The 19,097-nt window shown below is 35.5% G+C and overlaps 1 protein-coding gene across 1 annotated transcript; it reads left to right on the forward strand.

Annotated features, from left to right (window-relative positions):
* The first annotated feature begins 6,206 nt into the window (after positions 1 to 6,206).
* On the forward strand, positions 6,207 to 13,083 carry LOC140166993 (uncharacterized). The gene is made up of 4 exons (XM_072190473.1): positions 6,207 to 6,230; positions 7,285 to 7,617; positions 12,672 to 12,862; positions 13,020 to 13,083. The coding sequence occupies exons 1-4, from the start codon at positions 6,207 to 6,209 to the stop codon at positions 13,081 to 13,083; spliced, it is 612 nt and encodes a 203-aa protein (XP_072046574.1).
* The last annotated feature ends 6,014 nt before the right edge of the window (positions 13,084 to 19,097 follow it).

A 19,097-nucleotide genomic window follows, 5' to 3' on the forward strand; every position in this document is an offset into this window, starting at 1 on the left:
GGGCACATCACTAAATAAACTCCCATTGAAATATACGTAAACTAAGTTTATATCTACAGGTGAGCAAGAAGATCAGCCAAAATATAGAAATTAAATCAAATACTGGAACTTACGTTTAGGTGACTGATAAGGTCGATTGGTCACGTGAGAGACAAACTACAAACTGCCTATACCATGCTATACCGCAGTCGTCGCCGGCCAAGTCTTACTACGAACGTGTAATGAGAAGATACCATAGAGTCCTACATAGAGGTCTGAGGAAGAGACGGTCCGAATTGACCTACCTTGACCTATAATTAATTAGAGAATCACATTTTTGTACCGCTCACAAAACAAAGAGTATACGTCCGCCCACCGCTGTCAATCATTCTAATGAACAAATAAACAAGCTCTGGCAATGACGTAATCCTAATTATAAATGAGAAAATCACATTGTACATGTACTGCCTGCTGTACTAGATGTCTTCCAACAAGTGCCTGAGTGTCGCGGTCCTGACACCCCTTTCAAATCAGCGTTCCTCCTTGTTCAGAATGATGACGTCGTCGAGTTTTGGGCTTCGTGATGTTGGCCGATCCTAGCTCGAGGGGATGGTTTAGTTTCTCCAATATAAGAGTCTTTATAGTCCTTTTCGGCACATGAGATACCATACATGACGTTGTTTCGTTTGTCTTTTGGAGGTTTGTCGATGTCCGTGACCTTGACTAATTTACCGCGGAGTGTGTTAGTGGGCTTGAAAGATGTGTTGATGCCAAAGGTCTTCAGAGCCTTCTTTTAAGAGTTAAAGGTCAGCAACATAAGGTGTGGTGACGTGCTTTGAGTTGGTGATCTGATTGGTGTTTTGTGCGGTACTTGCCAAGGTCTGATCTTTCTTTGTCTTAGCTTTCATGAAAGCCCAGTTTGGGCAATCGCAGGTGCTAAGTGATTTTTGGATATGATTAAGTTCCTTAGCTTTTCAGAACCTCTTGTTCAAATGCTTCCATGTACAGATTCACAACAAATGGACTAACACTTGACCCCATTGCACAACCAAATTGCTGAGTGTAAAATTTGCCATTGTGTGAGAGGTGCGTGGCTTTGACACCTAAGGGACGCACCATTAGATTCTCATTTTTTTTTTTTGCCGCCTTTGGCGGCGAAGTATTTTTTTTTCAATTTTAATGTAGATTTTTATACAAAGTTGGGTGGGGGAAATTGTTTTTTTTTACTCATCAGTGAGGCAAAATTTTTTTTCGTCTCACTAGTGGGCAAAGTTTTTTTTTCGTCTCACTAGTGGGCAAAGTTTTTTTTCTTCAAAAAACTCCCATGCCCCCCCTGGAAATCTAATGGTGCGCCCCTAAGCGTAACTAATTCCACAATCTGTTCAACAGTAAGGTCAGTGCGATCGCTAAGATTGGAATCCTTTTCTAAATTGTCCCTTACAACTTGTATAGCGGCGTCCGGTGGTATAGATGTGAATAAAGCACTCACGTCGTAGGATGTTATTATTTCGCTATCATCCAGAGTAAGGTCCTTGATTTTATTCACAAAATCCTGGGTATTTTTCAGGTGGTGATGTCCGATGGTTTTGGATGAAACGTCGAGTCTAAGTAAGTTCCAGTATTTGTTTTAATTTCTATATTTTTGATTTATCAACTGAATGAATAATCTACAGAAAGATAAGAAGATCAGCCACTATGATTAAAATTATATAATATCAGAAGCACATTCCTAGTACTCAGAATACTCGATATTTTTGATGCTCGTATGTTCCACAAAAATACTGTGCAAACTTAAAGATGGTGCATTTGATTAATCAAACAAAAACAAAAACAAACAAACAAACAAAAATACAAACAACAAACAAATGTTTGGGATGATAGAAAGAAAGGTTCACATTGAACCCCAAATAGGGCCAAAAAAAATATTGTTGTGTTGCCCTCAAGTGGAAAAATGGGAAATTTGGGTAGGACGGTCGGATTATTATTATTATTTTTTTAAACCTTCAGTTTTTTAAAATCCCCTCAAATATTAAATAATAATTGTTCAATTAGGGACATTTGTCAATTTTGACTTCTGGATACCTGTTAGACAACAATTAAAGACTAGTCTTACAATAAAATATTAATTTTAAGTGAAAAACATTGAGTTTTTGAACAAATCTGTAAAATCATCATTCAAAAAAAAAAAAAATTGCGACCCTGATTTTTCAGGATTTAGGGTAGGACGGTTGAGGGCAACACAAAATTTTTTTTTTTTGGCCTAGTGGCATGAAAGGCACCACTCGGAAACAATATTATTATAATAGAGGGCCTATTTTTTCCTCGCAATGTTCACGAAAAAGGAAGTCGTAGAATTTAATATGTGTAATAAGAAGTTCATTTCTATATCTGTCATTGTAATTGAATAACCAACGCAACCATATAGGAATGGGAGTAACTGTATAATTAAGACTAATTAAAAAGGGGATTGACCTGATAATTACTTTTGTTTTCCATTCGTGGATTTGGTGGAGCTAATTTAAGATTGGTGTTAGTAAACCTCGTGAGGCATTCACGATTTCCCAGTAAATTGTGAACTTCTTCTTTCTTCTTTCTTTTTTTTCTTTTTTATTATTTCTTCTTCTTCTTCTTCTTCTTCTTCTTCTTCTTCTTCTTCTTCTTCTTCTTCTTCTTCACCATCTTCTTCTTCATCTTCATCTTCTTCTTCTTCTTCTTCTTCTTCTTCTTCTTCTTCTTCATATTCTTCTGCTTCTTCTTCTTTTCTTTCCTTCTTCTTCTTCTTCTTCTTCTTCTTCTTCTTCTTAAATGTCCTTCTGATATCAAATAATTTTGATTTTTTGAAATTCGCAATGTAATACACATTTTATGGCAAATGATTAAAAAAGATAAAAGTGTAAGGTTACACGTGTAAGATTGCATCTTACACGTGTAAGGTTGCATCTTACACGCGTAAGATTGCATCTTATACGTGTAAGGTTGCATCCTACACGTGTAAGAATGAAGTGGGATTCTAAAGTTGACGAATCACAGAGTAAGAAATCACAAACAACCAATCATTTTACGCGTTGCAAACTTCAACCAATAATATGTAAAGACGTTTTAGATTTGTAACACCACGACTTCTTATACGTGTAAGATTTTGAATTTAGTGATGGACGTTACGCGATATTATTGGCGGCGTACCGAGGATAAGTAGAGCTCGTAACCAACATAGTAAACAAGGTATTTCCTAAATTTGTATGAGTGCTACAATGTCCTGTATTGTATGCCGAAACGCTGTCAGGAATTGTTCCGATTGTTGGACCGTCATGGTCAGAGCTCGATTTATCTCACTTTCTGGTTACCCCTTTTCAGTCCCTGCATTGTTGTTAAATGGTTTATGGAATGAGGTGGGGCCATAGTGGTCAGCGACAACCTGTAAAGTGTGCTGAGGCTTGTGGATCAACGTCTAGGCGTTTTCCCTTTGCATAGCGCACTATAAATCACTGCGCTTTTGGTTTTTTCAGTTATCTGGAGTCAATTTGTACTCAATATCAATTAATTTCAAGAGGTGAAAGTGATATGATCACGTTTGCGAAATCTACCGTGGTACATATCGATATGGAGGCTGAGATTATTCGACGCTCGTCGTATGTACTAGTCAAATTGGAATACTGTCCATCCCTAATAGACAATTCTTACGCGTGTAAGAAATGCTATGGCGAGATTTCATTGGTCGAAGTTGAATACGCGTGTGATGATTGGTTGTATGAGGTTTAAATATGGGTTCTTTATATATGATTCGTCAATTTAAGCAACCCGCTAGATTCTAAAACGTATAAGATGAGATCTAAAACGTATAAGATACAATCTTACACGTGAAGATGCAATCTTACACGTGTAATCTTACACGTTTTTTGGTGGCAAAATGTTGTCTCAAAGGGCAGGTCTATTGCAAAAACAAGTTTATCTCTATTCGAAGAGAATAATTATTACATTACAAGTTGACGCTTGTTGCAATTTTTTTATGCGTATTTCTCCTGAAAAAGGAGAAACTGTGTGGGTAAAGTTCAGCCTCGTACGTGTTCTTCCCCCGTTTGAAGCGTACGTATTCTCCCCCCGTTTGGCTGATGACGTAGGTAAATGAAGCGGACATTATATACCTCATATATAGATTCCTGTCATCTGATTGGTTGAAAAAGCAGTCATTGAATTAACTATGCCCGCAAAATGAACTATGGACCGGTCCATGGAAATGAACTATGGACCGGTCACGTGCGTCACGACCAAACTGCGCGTTTTTACCAGCGTAAAATGATATTACGCACGCGTTAATGTTTTCACGCGCTATAATTACGCAGAAATCGCAGATTGTAATCTGTGTGCCGTTCGCATTGAAAATATTAATTTCTCTTCACAAAATCGATGCTTTTAACCAAACAGATGACAAGAATCTTAAGATTTGGTATATAAAACAAATATTGATTGCTTTTTATTCGGGGCATGGTTAAAATTATAGGCCCGCAGTGATCTCAAAACCATGACCATGCCCTCGGCTACGCCTCGGGGCATAGTCATGGTTTTGAGATCACCTTGGGCCTATAATTTTAACCATGCCCCTCATAGCAGTCAATATTTGTATACTATATCATGCTGTCATCATACAATCACAATCACTTTGACAAGTTTGACATTAGCAACAATGAGTTGTACTATCATTTACCATAACAATGCTGCATAACAATATGCAGACTATTATTCTCATTTCAAAAACAAAGTCATCCAGTATTGTTACTATGTGTTTGCTTTGTAATATTCCATCCAACTGAAACTATAGCATTGCAATATACAGGGAAATCAGATACATAAGTTTGTGGACTTAACACGGTTTATATGCTAGTCTCAGATTCTAAGCTCAAATTATGTATTTATTTTTTAGGCCTAATATTTCTCATGATATTGATATACATATGAATTGTAATATCACAATTTACTAATATATAAAAAAAAGAAGCGGCTGATTTTATCCATATGTTTAAAAACCATTACATTTGTAATACTTAATTTGGAGTTTTTTCTGTGAACAACAACAGTATACGTTCTGTCCATTGAAAGCGTTTATAGTCCCTTTTCTCAAAGCGGGCACATCTCATTTCATGACGTCACCTTTTTTCTAGGCCAAATCTGTCTCGTTCGAAGGAACTCACCGCTTAAGTTGGTTTTTGCAGAATATCAATTTTAAACGTCTTATTTTCTCAAAAAAGGAGTCATTTTCATTGTCCTCATAATATTAGCTTGCCAATGATATGATGTGGTTTTTGCAATAGACCTGCCCTTTAATTGTTAAGTTTAAAAAGAATTGTTGTTCAAATAATTGTAATACTATTTATCACTGATTATATTAAAACTCGTTTTCGCATTGTACACGGTTAAATTGTGCTGAAAAGTCTTTGTTTCTCGTAAATGGACCACAACAACCTTGCTTTAGGTAAATGCAAGTAAATAATAACAATTGCAAAAATATAACAATTGGGAAAGTCGAATATTTTTACTTTACACGTGTAAAAAATACTATACCTGTAATCATGTTGCAAATGTTTTAACTAGCTACGACTAATATTGCAAAACAGCAGGAAAGTAATGTTCCACTGTTCTAATTTATAAACCAAGTATGTGGTTTGGCTGAGATCCTACTTACTTCAGCTTCTTTACTTTAAATAGGACGTCATTAAAACACTTATACAGGGATGTATTTAGAAATTATACTTCGTAGTCATTAATAATAATAAAGAGAGCAATATGATTGGCAAAGCTTTCATATTTTCTATGCCTATGCAACTTCATACTGTTATACATTTTCACTGAAAAATGGAAGAGATAAAAAAAAAAATGTTTGATCAATTGAAAATATTAATTAGGAACTTGGGATAAACATAATAATGATGAACATTTCTTTGGCCATCGACTGGTAGATGGTAGAAAACGGAAGCAGTTTCCATTCTTCAGAAAAACCGCTAAATTGGTGTCATCATAAGGAGGCAATGATTTGTCTGAAAATCTTGTTAATTCGTCATTTCTAATTTTAGAGGAACATGTTACACATTTGTATAAATTGTTTTGTAATAAATAGTAAAAAAGGAAAAATGAAAACCTGGTATCTTTATAAAAAGCCGACGAAGATTATTTTTATCATTTCAACTTACACATTCGAGGACGACTAGAAGAAACCGTGATTATTTAAATGCAACATGGCTTCGTATTGGAGACAATTGGTGAGTATTGTTCTTAATTATAATCTATAGTTTGTGTGTATCTTTGGGAATGTATTATTTTGTACAGTCAGTATCAAACTGATTAACTACATAATTGTGATGCGATCAAGCAAAATCAGTCGGAACTCGGAAATATTAATTTTCCAGTTTCTGATAGGATAGTAAAAAGCATTTACAAAGCTGCATTTCGCAGAGAACCCCATTGAAATTGAACAACCAGTTCCAAAGATATGAGCAATTAAAGAGTTTCCAAAACAAAAGGAAACAAAAGGAAATATTTCCTTTGTTTGGCTATATCTCTAAATCAATATTTCCGAGTTCCGACTGATTTTGCTTGATCGCATCACAATTATTAGGTGCTATATTTGTGCTATTGTTGTTTGCAGTGTTTGCATTGCTTTCAATGCAAGAGGGTGCAGAAATTAGCAAATGCTATAACTTAATTCAACTATAATGGATCTACATGGCGTAGCGTGAGTCATTCGATGGGGAACGGGGCACTGGTCATTTTCGGCAATTTTTGATAAGATTATTCAAAAAATTCTCTTTGATTCTGGTTTGGAAGGGCAGGGAGGGACGCTATGCTACTGAACATCTGAACAGATCTGCGTTAAATTTTGATGCTGATGGGTACTAATCATTATGATACAGATCGCATATTCTTATTTTGTTTTTCATTCAAAAATGGTACCAGCTTGCAAAGTGCGCTAGACTCTCAAGATTGTTTTCGTTTATTTTGAAAAACTAATGGCATTGTACTTGTATTCCGCATATAGGCCAATACCATGAATAACCTCATCTTAAATATCTCTCATTAACAATCGGCATTCACATCTAATCGTCTGCAAATAACTACATTTTTGACACAAATTGTTTTTCATTATCAAGTTGAAGTTCCGACAGGTTTATAGATTTAGCAAAGAAATAAAACAGATTGTGAAAAACATTGCAAATAAATTACTATTCTAACAGCAGACTCTACTATTGTAATTAAGTAGTGTCGATCTGTCTGTTACACATTTTATGTTGTAATTATTTTAACTGTATGTTTCAGTTCATTACTGTGGTAATAGTATATCTACTTCAGGCTAGCTTTGTGGTTGGTTGCAAAAGAGTAAGCAAACTTGAAGAACCAGATAGAGAATCAAATGGAGAACCTCCTCTATGGACAGGAGATGACAAAGCTACTGCAGAACGATCTATATTGCCCAGACTACGACGACAACTAGACTCTCTTACACGTGAAGATGCCGAAGAAGAGTCTGCAAGGACAGTACCTCAACATCAACAGCAACGACATCAGCAACAGCAACAGCAACAGCAACAGCAACAGCAACAGCAGCGACAACGACGTAATATGCCGCGATCTTATAACCGTCCAACTACGGTAAGTCAACTTCAAAACAATCTTCAAAGAATATACGAATTTGGAATTATAAAAATTTACACAAATGACAAAATATAAATATTGTGGCGTAATGATCTACTAAATTGTCTAAAAGTGCTCTTAGTACGCATTTTAATTACAAATAAAACGTGGCCATCGCTATGACGCACTTCTGTGTTGGGCCTTCATGTAAATAGACCTATTCTCTATCAGCTTTTAAACTTTGTCGGTTATAATGCAATGAAAAATCGGAGCTTATTGTCGCGAGCATCTCATACGGACGAATCACAGATAACTATGAACCATCTCTAAATAACCTTTGGAGCGCATCAGACGATTCGCCGTGCGCGGGAGCGAGCAAGGCAAAAACGGCTTTGTACTGTAAAAAGATCGCTAACGTTACCCTCCGTAATCAATACAAAGGTGCGTAGTTGTCTGATATTCGCCCGTATGCAATACATCACGACAAATCGTCATCAAAGAACTCAACGATTGTTGAAAAGCTTTAATAGTGTCCAATTGTCCAGCTGATAAACGTATATGGGTTTTTCCAAATTAGAGCAAAAACACAAAAAATACAAAACAAATCTTATGTTCCTAGTGACATTAGACTACATTCTTTCAGATGCAAAAGACTAGAAATTCATATCTGGTGTACACCTAAAGTTATTAGGTGTCAAAATTTGCCGATTTTAAGCGCCATTTGTGGCTGAACCACTTTAGGGGGCCTAAAATTCTGTAGGGGGTCTAGAAATGTCTCTTTTTTGAATTGCTCATAGACATTGGCACATGGTTAATCCATTCTGAACATAATTAGGACCTATAAGTGCACTGTGGCATTATCATGGGTCCTTCAAAATCAAAGATAATTTGATTGAACAGTATGAAGTGCTGATTTTGACCCCCTCTGAAATCCCAACGAAATTCCGAAATCAATCTTTTTTGGCATTAGGCATTTCAGACACAGCCAGCGAGTGACCACATTCAAAAAGAGGGTCACAACTGATTTAATTAAGAAGAAAATGCCTCTCAAAGAGAGCACTTTGTCATTTGGACACCTTAAATTCCCAATTTTGGTCAAGGTCGCCAAACTTAGATGGCCCGCCATTCGGAAACGAAATTGAATTTGAATTTTTTTTCTTGTGACCTCACCTAGGGGTCCATGAAAGGTACCCCTGAGCCAAAGGAGAGCATAATCCAAGAGGGTGGGTGTACACTCAGTCTGTTTTAACATGGACTGACCCTATATTGTACTGCTCAATTCAATAAATGTTGCCTGAATTGATCGTCCACTGATGGGTAGCCTACTTTATTTAAAGGTCATATAATTGCTCGGACAACATAATATCATTGGCATGCTAATATTATGAAGACAATGAAAATGACTCATTTTTTTGAGAAAATAAGACGTTTAAAATTAATATTCCGCAAAAACCAACTTAAGCGATGACTTACTTCGAACGAGACAGATTTGACTTAGAAAAAAGTTAACGTCATGAAATGAGATGTGCCTGCTTTGAGAGAAGGGACTATAAACATTCTCAATGCACAGAACGTATACTGTTGTTGTTCTCAGAAAAAATCTCAGAATTTAGTATTACAAATTTAATGGTTTTTAAACATATGGATAAAATCAGCCGCTTCTTTTTTTTATATATTAATAAATTGTGATATTACAATTCATATGTATATCAATATCATGAGAAATTTTTGGACTAAAAAATAAAAAAATATTTTGAGCTTGGAATTTCAGCGTGATCAATCTGAGACTATAAACCGTGTTAAGTCCACAAACTACGCATAAAAAATTGCAACGAGTGTCAACTTGTAATGTAATAATTATTCTCTTCGAATGGAGATAAACTTGTTTTTGCAATAGATCTGCCCTTTAAAAACAGTTGGTAAGATTTTTTTTTCACTCGGTACACCTGAGTGAATATATACATTGGGTTGGAACCTTGAAAGTATTTCGACCTTTGAACCGAAGTAGCTCCAAGTAGGCTACTTCTGCAAATGCATTTGCTTCGTCCTTATTAAAACAATTTTGCAGGAGAATGCATGGTATCTCAGTATAAATGGATTTCCTGTCTAATGGCAGCTACTAAAGTAACCTCACTCCCCATGACTTAGTTCATATCTATATGCAACAGTGAACTCTGTGACTTGATGCAGAGATGAAATTGTAGCCTCATTTCCCATGACATTATTTCTGAAACTTTGTTCAGTAGCCAATAGGGGAGGTATTTACCTAGGGACGATAATTAGTTTCGACATGAGTGTTGACAGATTCAAAGTGATCTGGAAGTTTAAAAGACCCGAAATCAGTGGCCACTAATGAATTCTCCAAAATTAACCAAATCAGGTCTACTTTTATACCTTGTTGCCCTCACACAAGTTGAAGTCCAGTGCAGTGGTCACTTATAATTTTTACATCAGTCAATCATCAAAATTTAATCCAAAACTCTTGTCCACCTTTACTAACAATCACTTACTTAAAGCCATGATGTGTGATTTGCTCCACGGCTACACCCTCAATTTGTCTCGAAATTCTACTTTTTGCATGATTGTAATGCCCAATGGCATGAATGGTATATTAAAATGCCACGTGAAAGACTAAGCCTGAAGTGCTTTAATTAAAGTAAAATGTAAGGTTTTACATTAAATCCGGAGATAGGAATCTATTTTTTATGCAAATCACACATTATTGCTTTAAATTAACATGCCTGTTATAAACACTGGACCGAAATACAAGTGCCTAGTATATGACTGTGGTGAAGTTTGCAAAGAAAGCTCAATGATATAGTACTATAGTATTTACAATACTTTGAGGACCTTCCACTCCCATATAGTATAATATGTTCTGAATTTAAATATTTTTTGTCATAACAAAAATAACGGCTGCCTCAAGACTTCTTTACCCAAAACGTCTTTACCCACAAATTAGTGGCCACTGAATTTCAACTCGAGAACTATAGCTATGCAAAACAACTTCCGTAAAACAATGTATAATGTTTTGGTAATGTGAGTGTAGTGTAACTTAGTACTGTGATATGCATCATTAATACATAAATGCGAATTCCTCTCAAATATAAGAAAACGTTTCATCTAAACGAGTGAGCATCTATTTGAACACTATGTCCCTATCATAATGACAATTAAACATTACAAGTGAGTGAATTGCTCTAAGAAAAAGGAATAAAACCAATACCACTAATCTAGCGCAATTATTTGTAATTACCCCTTGACTAGTGGTACTCCCAACCCACACATCAATCAGTGATGGTCATTAAGGCCCCTGTACTATCATTGACTATGCCTGCACTGTCTGGTCTGATCACCTAATAGTTAATTTCCAAGCCTTTGTTACCAATTTAGCAGTAGAGAACAACAGGAGTACAAGTTTATTTCCATTTTCGTAGCAAAATTGGACTATAACTATAAACATAATGATCAATCATCAAAATATAGTATGCTGAATTTTAAAAATTTCTTGAAAGGTTTACCAGGAAAATAAAACCAGGAATAGATTGATGGTGTAGCGCCTGGAGAGTGGATGTAATTGGTTTAAATATTACTATGTTAAAGCCATATTATATATAACATTTCCTGAAGAGAACGCCCTCAATTTTTTTTCAAATTCTGGTTTTGACACGATTGTAATGTACTTTAGTCAATAAAGATACTCTGCAAAAATCAAGACTTTAGGTGCTGTAGTTTTGTCAAAATCCGAGATTTTGAATAAAACGATGGAACCGGCGTTTTATTATTACAATGGAAATATTAGTCGAACACGTATGCACAGTACGTACACGGCGTGCGGGATACACATACACACACACCCCGAGAATCGCACCGTATTACAACCACGGGAGTAATATGCATGGGCGCTAGTAGTAAATTCCACTTTTCTATGCTTCACTTGTTCGGCTCAAAATTAAAAGGGGACATATCTGACAGTAAAAGCTAACATTTTATGAAAAAAAATACTAATCTATTTTTACAGAAATGTTATAATATGGCTTTAAATGAATTCGCATGTTTAGTTGTAATTTAATATCATCCAACTCAACTGTTGTTACCATGTTTATTCTTCTATACTCACACGTATTATTTTAATTTTCTTCACAAATGCGTGCAAAGTGTAAGAAAGGTTGCGCCTTAAACTTAAAGGCTACATGTAGAATGGGTCAAAATTATGACACACATAGCCTCAAATCAGGCAAAAGGAAAATGCCCAATGCAAATTGTGGTCAATTTTGTCCCGGTATATTCAGTGGATGGTTTATAGTTCCTTCACATAATTAAAATAAGAAACGGAACCTTAACACTAATCCGACGAGCCAAGTGATGGTCAGAATACATTCGGCCATTACTGGTGGTCATCCTCACCAAACTGGTGTTGTAACTGCCCAATACGCTGTCGAAGGGATGATGTAACAGGATTAATTGCCATAGCAATAGAGGAATGCAATTTTTGAATAGATCGCCCAGCACTACAACGTTCACCCGGTACCTATGCATTGAACCATAGATGTCTGATAGAAGGCTGATCACTCGCACCTGTAAGATTAGTATTTTTGAAAAGAGCGGTATTGTTTTCAATCTATCTTTGCAGACATACACAGGTGATTAGTGCAATCTGCTTGTAGTGCACGGCAATTTATTCAAAAATTGGGTCGAAAAGCGCTGCTTCAAAATCAATCTTATATTGTATTGCATTGTAAAATTTCAGGATCCTTTTGTCACACGGGTGATGGAACACAGTTGAAAATTCCAGCATAGCCCGCATCATTTCACATTTCAGTTGGGATGGCCCACTTCAATCGCTGCCATTGAGGTGTAGGAATGCGTGGAATCAGATTTGTCTATATTAAACAACTATGTGCTTCAAGCATGCCTGAGCACTCCCTTTTAAAGGTTTTTTAAATTTATTTAGCCAACTTTATTATATAATAGCGGGTGGTTTGATAACAATTTATGGTGTTTTGCGTGTGTATTGCATTTTCCTATTTTTTCAATCAACTTTCTTGTTTAATTCTCTTCTTTGCATGAAGGACAATTTTCAAATTCATCTAATCTGTAATGACACAATTCCGCATCCACAACATAATTCTTCATCATATGTGAATAGGACCCAGGGTGTCAGAGAGTGTAATGCGACCGACGTTTTGCAAAGGAACGGCGGTCCTCTCAACGGCATGAGTTTGTGTCCATGGACGTATGAGGACGATTTCAATTCATGCAGGTAAATACATTACATAATCCCTTTAAAAGGGAGAGGCTCGTAGATCGAGCTCTTTAATTAAACGGGCCTCATCTTCTATCTTACTCCAACAGAGTTGAGATGTTTATACCATCAGAAAACTACGACATAATGTTTGTGTGCATAACCTTCCTTGTAGATATCCGACAGACAGAAATTACAACACTGTGGCCTATATAAGACTGACCAGGGAATTGGACTGACAGTGTAGACATTAGTAATCAATCCGTCAATTTTTAAGGCAATACTGGTCATTTGACTTGACTTGACTGCACAGGACGTTGTGTCCCCGTATTTATATGTACCGTACATCGATATCCTTCTCAACTGAAGGATATTGGCGCGAGATATTTGCACTATAAACACACGAGGATAAACCGTGTCCTGTATTACAGGAAGTAGCAGCTCCATCATGATGCGTTGGATGCGCGCAGGACATTCGGAACACTTCTCACTCCCAAGAGATATCAAAACAGAAGCTACGAAAAATGTTCACCGCGCCGCCATGATCACACTGTTGAACGGGTTGTTTATAGCGAGCGCCAAAATATTTACACATTCCCCTTGTGACTTCGGGGACATTGCAAATGTATGGTAATGTTAATTGGTACATGATTTGTGCGGTAAAGGTGTCTCACTATAAACAGCAAGAGTTTCGGTATACGTACAAGGAATATTGTACAAGATGTACTTCCGGTAATACAGCACACAATTTATCCTCTTGTGTTAAGGGATCTAAAATGAGAAAATAAAAAATCCATATCTTCAATACGAAAGGTCAAAATTTTCAATTGATCGTCGGCTTTTCATTCCACCTACATACACTATAAGTATAAATCATCAGATTTATAAAGTTTACTTCAAGTACTGTTAAATATCAAAATATCAATTTTTAATGATTTGCCATAAAATGTGTATTAAATTGCGAATTTCAAAAATCAAAATTATTTGATATCAGAATGACATTCTTCGTATTCAGAATTCAATTCGATATGTCTGATGTGCTCTAATGTCCCACAATAAATACTGTCCAAACGTTCATACCCCAGCCCTTAATAGTGCAAATATCTCGCGCCAATATCCTTTGGTTTAGAAGGATATCGATGCATACAAATACGGCTGGTGTTTATAGTGAGCAAGTTTCCTGACAATTTCTGACCTGATAGAAATTACACACTAATGTACCGTACATCTGCTCCCACTATAAACACGTTGAGTATCTGTGAGTTAAAAATGGTAAATTAGTGACTTGAATCAAACGATACATGTTCTCAAAACTCGAGGATGATGTTATCATGTTGTTTTGTCTTTCTTTCTTTCTTTCTCTTCGCAGGATTCCTCAATCAATAATGGTTGCGAAATGCGAGTGCGCGCATTGCATCATCGATGGTAATTCCTCTTATACACAAGGCTATAGATGTACACCAGTGACAATGAAAGTGAAAGTACAATATGGGTAGGTTTATACTAGAAGTAGATTTCTTTGTTCTTCTTTAATTTCAGTGAGGGCATTCCTGAATAAATTTTGGGTGCATGGTTATTAATTTTCAAATTATTCCATACACACACAAACAAACAAACGAAACCATCCACCTATCCAACAAACAAAGAAGAAAGTAAACCTAACCCCACAAAAAACCCCCCAAAAAACCCAAACACAGCAGGCAAACAAGAAAATGTCATCTCATTGTGGCTCTAATGCATCGTTGAACATAGTACCATAAACCCGCAATGCACTCTGGGATCGCAGTGTGCAGTGGAACATGAACATTAACAAAATGTAGTCCCGCGAGCGCAATCTTTCGCAGCTGACGCAAAAAATAACAAAAATATGAAAATATTAATTGGCCAATCAAATGACAAGACAGTTTTGTCTTAGTTATATTAATTGTTTTATTTATTTTTCTTTGAAGTGAGAACGAGGAGGAGTACGAGGAGGTTCCAGTTGCCTGTGTGTGTTCAAGACCACGTGTTTCATAGAAATGAATGATATGTACCTGATCATGCTGATGAAGTAAAGGAAGACATTTTTTATACAAGAAATTGGCGTCAAATTAGAAATTATGGAATTGAATGCATTCAAAGTAAAAAGTCAGTTGACAAATAAGAAGACGAGAGGGAAAGGGAGAAAGAGGGAGGGGACGGGAGAGTAGGGGAGTGAGAGGGAGAGAGAGAGGGAGAGGGAGAGAGAGATCACGAAAGAAAAGACGACAGAGACTATCTAGAGCAAGAAAACATTCTATGTCGTCAGGTATACAGTTTCTTCGTAAAATAAATCGACTAGGCAATAGGCCTAGTTCCAGGGCCTAGTAGTAGGTGGCATAGCCATTGATGCCAAAGTGGATAAATCAAATGGATAAATCCTGTCCACAAAATAAGGGCTTTTTTGGTTACAAATATTACAAGTTATATACTTTCTAGTATTCTACTGGAAGAATGTTAACCCATATTATCAAAATCCTAAAGAGCAAAATAAAAATATCATCGACATGATAGAGGTTGCATCAGTCTTATACTTTCTTCGTTCTAAATTTCGCGATATTGCAAACATTTAAAGTTCGCAATATTGTTTAAAAAAAAGGTATTTTTCAACAAGAAAATACTGGAAATAAAAAATAGGGTATATTTCCAATATACATGTATCTAAACACATCTGCGCAGCTGAATGACATGAATGAAATTTGGTCCAATACGGGTCATTTTGAATTTTCAGAACGGTTATGTGTTGCACCTTTGAATAGTGACTTGGAGGACCGGGGAGGTTTGATAAGTAAAAATATATGCTACTCTTTTTTTCAGAAACATAATCAACCCTACACTCATAGAAATTGTTCGTTGGCATTACTCAGGAAGTTGATGTAAGTCGTTGCGTCAACTTTCCGAGTAATGCCAACGCGTACAATTTTGAGTAACGCTGACTCGATATAATTATGTTGGTCGCACTCATTTGCACTTACTTTATTGAGTTGTTACAACTCAACAAAATTTTGCACTGATTACAAAAATAAATATTTGAATACTGCTAATTGTGCAGAAAATGATCCAATTACGTGAATTAAGTAACAAAGTACCAAATTGGAATAACTAAAAACAATAAGTACCATTAACTTAATATGAACGAGTTACATCAACTTACATGTTGAGTTACAATAACTCAACAAATCGGTTCTTTGAACCTTGTTTATTTTTCTAAGTTCCCTGAACTTGAATTCAGAAGTTGGCATTACTTAAAAAGTTGACGCAACGACTTACATCAACTTTTTAAGTAATGCCAACAAAGTTGATTAGTTGACGGAACTTTTGAGCTTTTTCAGCATTTTTAAAGTTCGGATAACTAAAATGAATTTTGTTTTGGCAAGTTTTACACTATTTTTGAGTTGTCCAAACTTACTTCTTTTGAATTGCGCCAACAAGGCGAACAAGTCATTTCTATGAGTGTACAGCCAAATCTTTCAGTGTATATTTAACGATTTCCGCGTTATAAAAGGTATCATAAAAGCGTAAGAACAATATGCTCATAGCAAAAGAGGAAGAAGCGACTGTTTGTAAAATTTTGTGTATTTATTTAATCTGAATAATTGTGAGAATTGAGAGCGTGAGAAAATGTATGATATCAATGTGACATGGGGTGTGTGAATTTAAGGGAACGGATAGCAACGTTTGCACAGTATTTTTTATGGGAAATGAGAGCACATCAGACTCATCGAATTACATTTTCTTCTCAAAAATGTTTAGGTCTTTTTGGGAAAAAATGTATTTCTTCAAAACGAGAGGTTAAAATTTTCATATGATGGTCGAATTTTCATCCCAGCTTCAAATCATTACATTACTAAAGTTTACTTTGAGGACTGTTAAATAAAAAAATATAAAACAATTCAAATTTTTAATAATTTATTATATCGCGAATTTGAAAGTGTCCAAATTATTTGATATCAGGAGGACATTCTGCGTATTCAGAATGCAAGTCGATGTCTGATGTCCCGCAAAACATAATGTGCAAACGTTGCTATCTGTTCCCTTAAAAATGCCTCTGTTTCGATCTTGCGAATGAGTAAGAAAGTGAGCTAAAGTGCTACCAAGTCGTCACTTGTTGTCAATTAAAAAATGATGTATTTCAACTTTTAATTACCGCGCCTTAATTCCTGCTGGCCAGGAACAAAGTAGTATTTATCTAGTTCGGTATTGTAAATTGTATTATAAAAGTTGTATCTAATTTATAAACAATTGATGAATTATATGACAGATTAAAATAAAATATGTTATTTTGAACAATTTATAAATCCGTAAATGTTTATGCTATTTGTTAGTGTATGATCTTCATGCAGCCAATTTGGTAGAACATTGCAATAAATGTGAAAATGAGTGCATCATTTCATGTTAAAAAGCAAGCAACAATATCGCGGATGAAGTGACAATATCCTCTCGTACTGAGTTTACATTCAACGAAACGGTTACTTTTTATTTATGAATATTTACTTCGTTATGCTAATTAAAATTTAATTACTGTTATACGGACTGCAGGAGCCCTCTATAATTTTATCTTGCCATGTAACATTTGCATTTAAATCGAGCTGTAAATGAATTTTTTCCAAATAATAGTAACCAACTCAGATTCTACATGTATGTTGTGATCCTTTCCATAGTGTTTCTAGAATGTCCATGGTATTCCTTTTGTTTAGCTCGCTGCCGAGACCGTTATCTTGAGCTATTGTGTTGATAACGGTCTCTGGGCAGCTTGCTACCTCCATTACTCTAGGTAATGGTCGAGGCAACGAACCTCAAACAAAAGGAATACAATGGATAATCTGTGAATAGAAAAGGGCTAGACGTATATATGTATATAAAGTTGCCATTGGTTTTTAGAAGGGAATCTGCCTTTATCCTTGCCCAACCCAAAAACGCTCAACGGTCCATGCAAATTAGCTGCTAGGCAAGAACCCCCGGGTCACAAAATTCAAAGCCATAAGGTAGCTGCCTCGGATACAACACCCTTGCAGAAAAATAGCTCCTGTGTCTGATCAATCAGGTCTATTCATTTAAATCTTTAACATAACAAAGAAAAGTATTTTCTTCACCTATTTTAAGAGTCTTATAAGAATTGTAACAATTCTTATGTTTTTCTTTATTTTTTGAAAATTCCCTTAATTTTGACTTTTGATTTTTTTTGCCCACTTAGAAAAAAGCTATGGTTACCAAACTTTCAGGGATAGTAAATAAGCTTAATATCTAAATTCTCTCGTCAGTTTTTGGATAAAAAGTTTACTTTATGAAAAAAATTATTTTTTCCATTTTTAATTTTAGGGAATGTTAGAAACACTGTAGCTTAAAATAGAAACACTTAATTGGAAAAAAACTGACGAGAGAATTTAGATATTAATCTTATTTACCATCCCTAAAAGTTTGGTAGCCATAGCTCCCTTCCCTGTTGGCTAAAAAAATCCTAGAATTTAGGTAATTTAGTGTTTCTAGACAAAATCAAAAAATCATAAAAAAGTACCAACATTCCTGTTAAATATATACTTAAGTAACACTAAGTTAGAAAATAAACTTGGTTTGTATTATTCTGTGATATATTGGCAGCATAATGAAACTTACAACTTTTATATACAACTGCTATAAAGGAGAGAAAAATCAGTTTTAATAAAATCTTTGTTTTCAAAAATGTTGCTATTTTGAGAAATTGGCAAAGTGCCAAAAGCCCTTCCCTGTAGTAATTCAATGGGATTTTGAGATGACAAAAAATTGCGTAACTCAAAACGCTTTGTTGGAAAAAATTAAAACTTGGCAAGTAAGGTTTTCTCATCAATACACACATCCTATATCATTTTCAAGGAGTTCTGAGCATGACACCGTAGGCGATACCCCTAGCCAATTTTTTGCTTATTTTTGCGTTTTTCTCAAACATTATAGCGCATTGGTGACAAGTAAGATATGTATATTATAGGGGCAAGGACTACAACTACTGCACTGAAAATTCAGCAACTCAAGGCAAGTAGTTACTGATGTATTGATCCAATATTGGTTTTCCCTCATTTTTGACTGTAGCTCCACAACTGTTATCTGTGCTGAAATAAAATTTCCAGTGTAGCAGTTGTAGTCCTTGCCCCTATAATATACATATCTTACTTGTCACCAATGCTCTATATTTTTTGAGAAAAATGCAAAAATAGGCACAAAATTGGGCAGGGGTGTAGTACCCCCTTAACTTAAATCAAAG

This window comes from Amphiura filiformis, chromosome 12 (assembly GCF_039555335.1).
Source record: "Amphiura filiformis chromosome 12, Afil_fr2py, whole genome shotgun sequence".
Taxonomy (NCBI): domain Eukaryota; kingdom Metazoa; phylum Echinodermata; class Ophiuroidea; order Amphilepidida; family Amphiuridae; genus Amphiura; species Amphiura filiformis.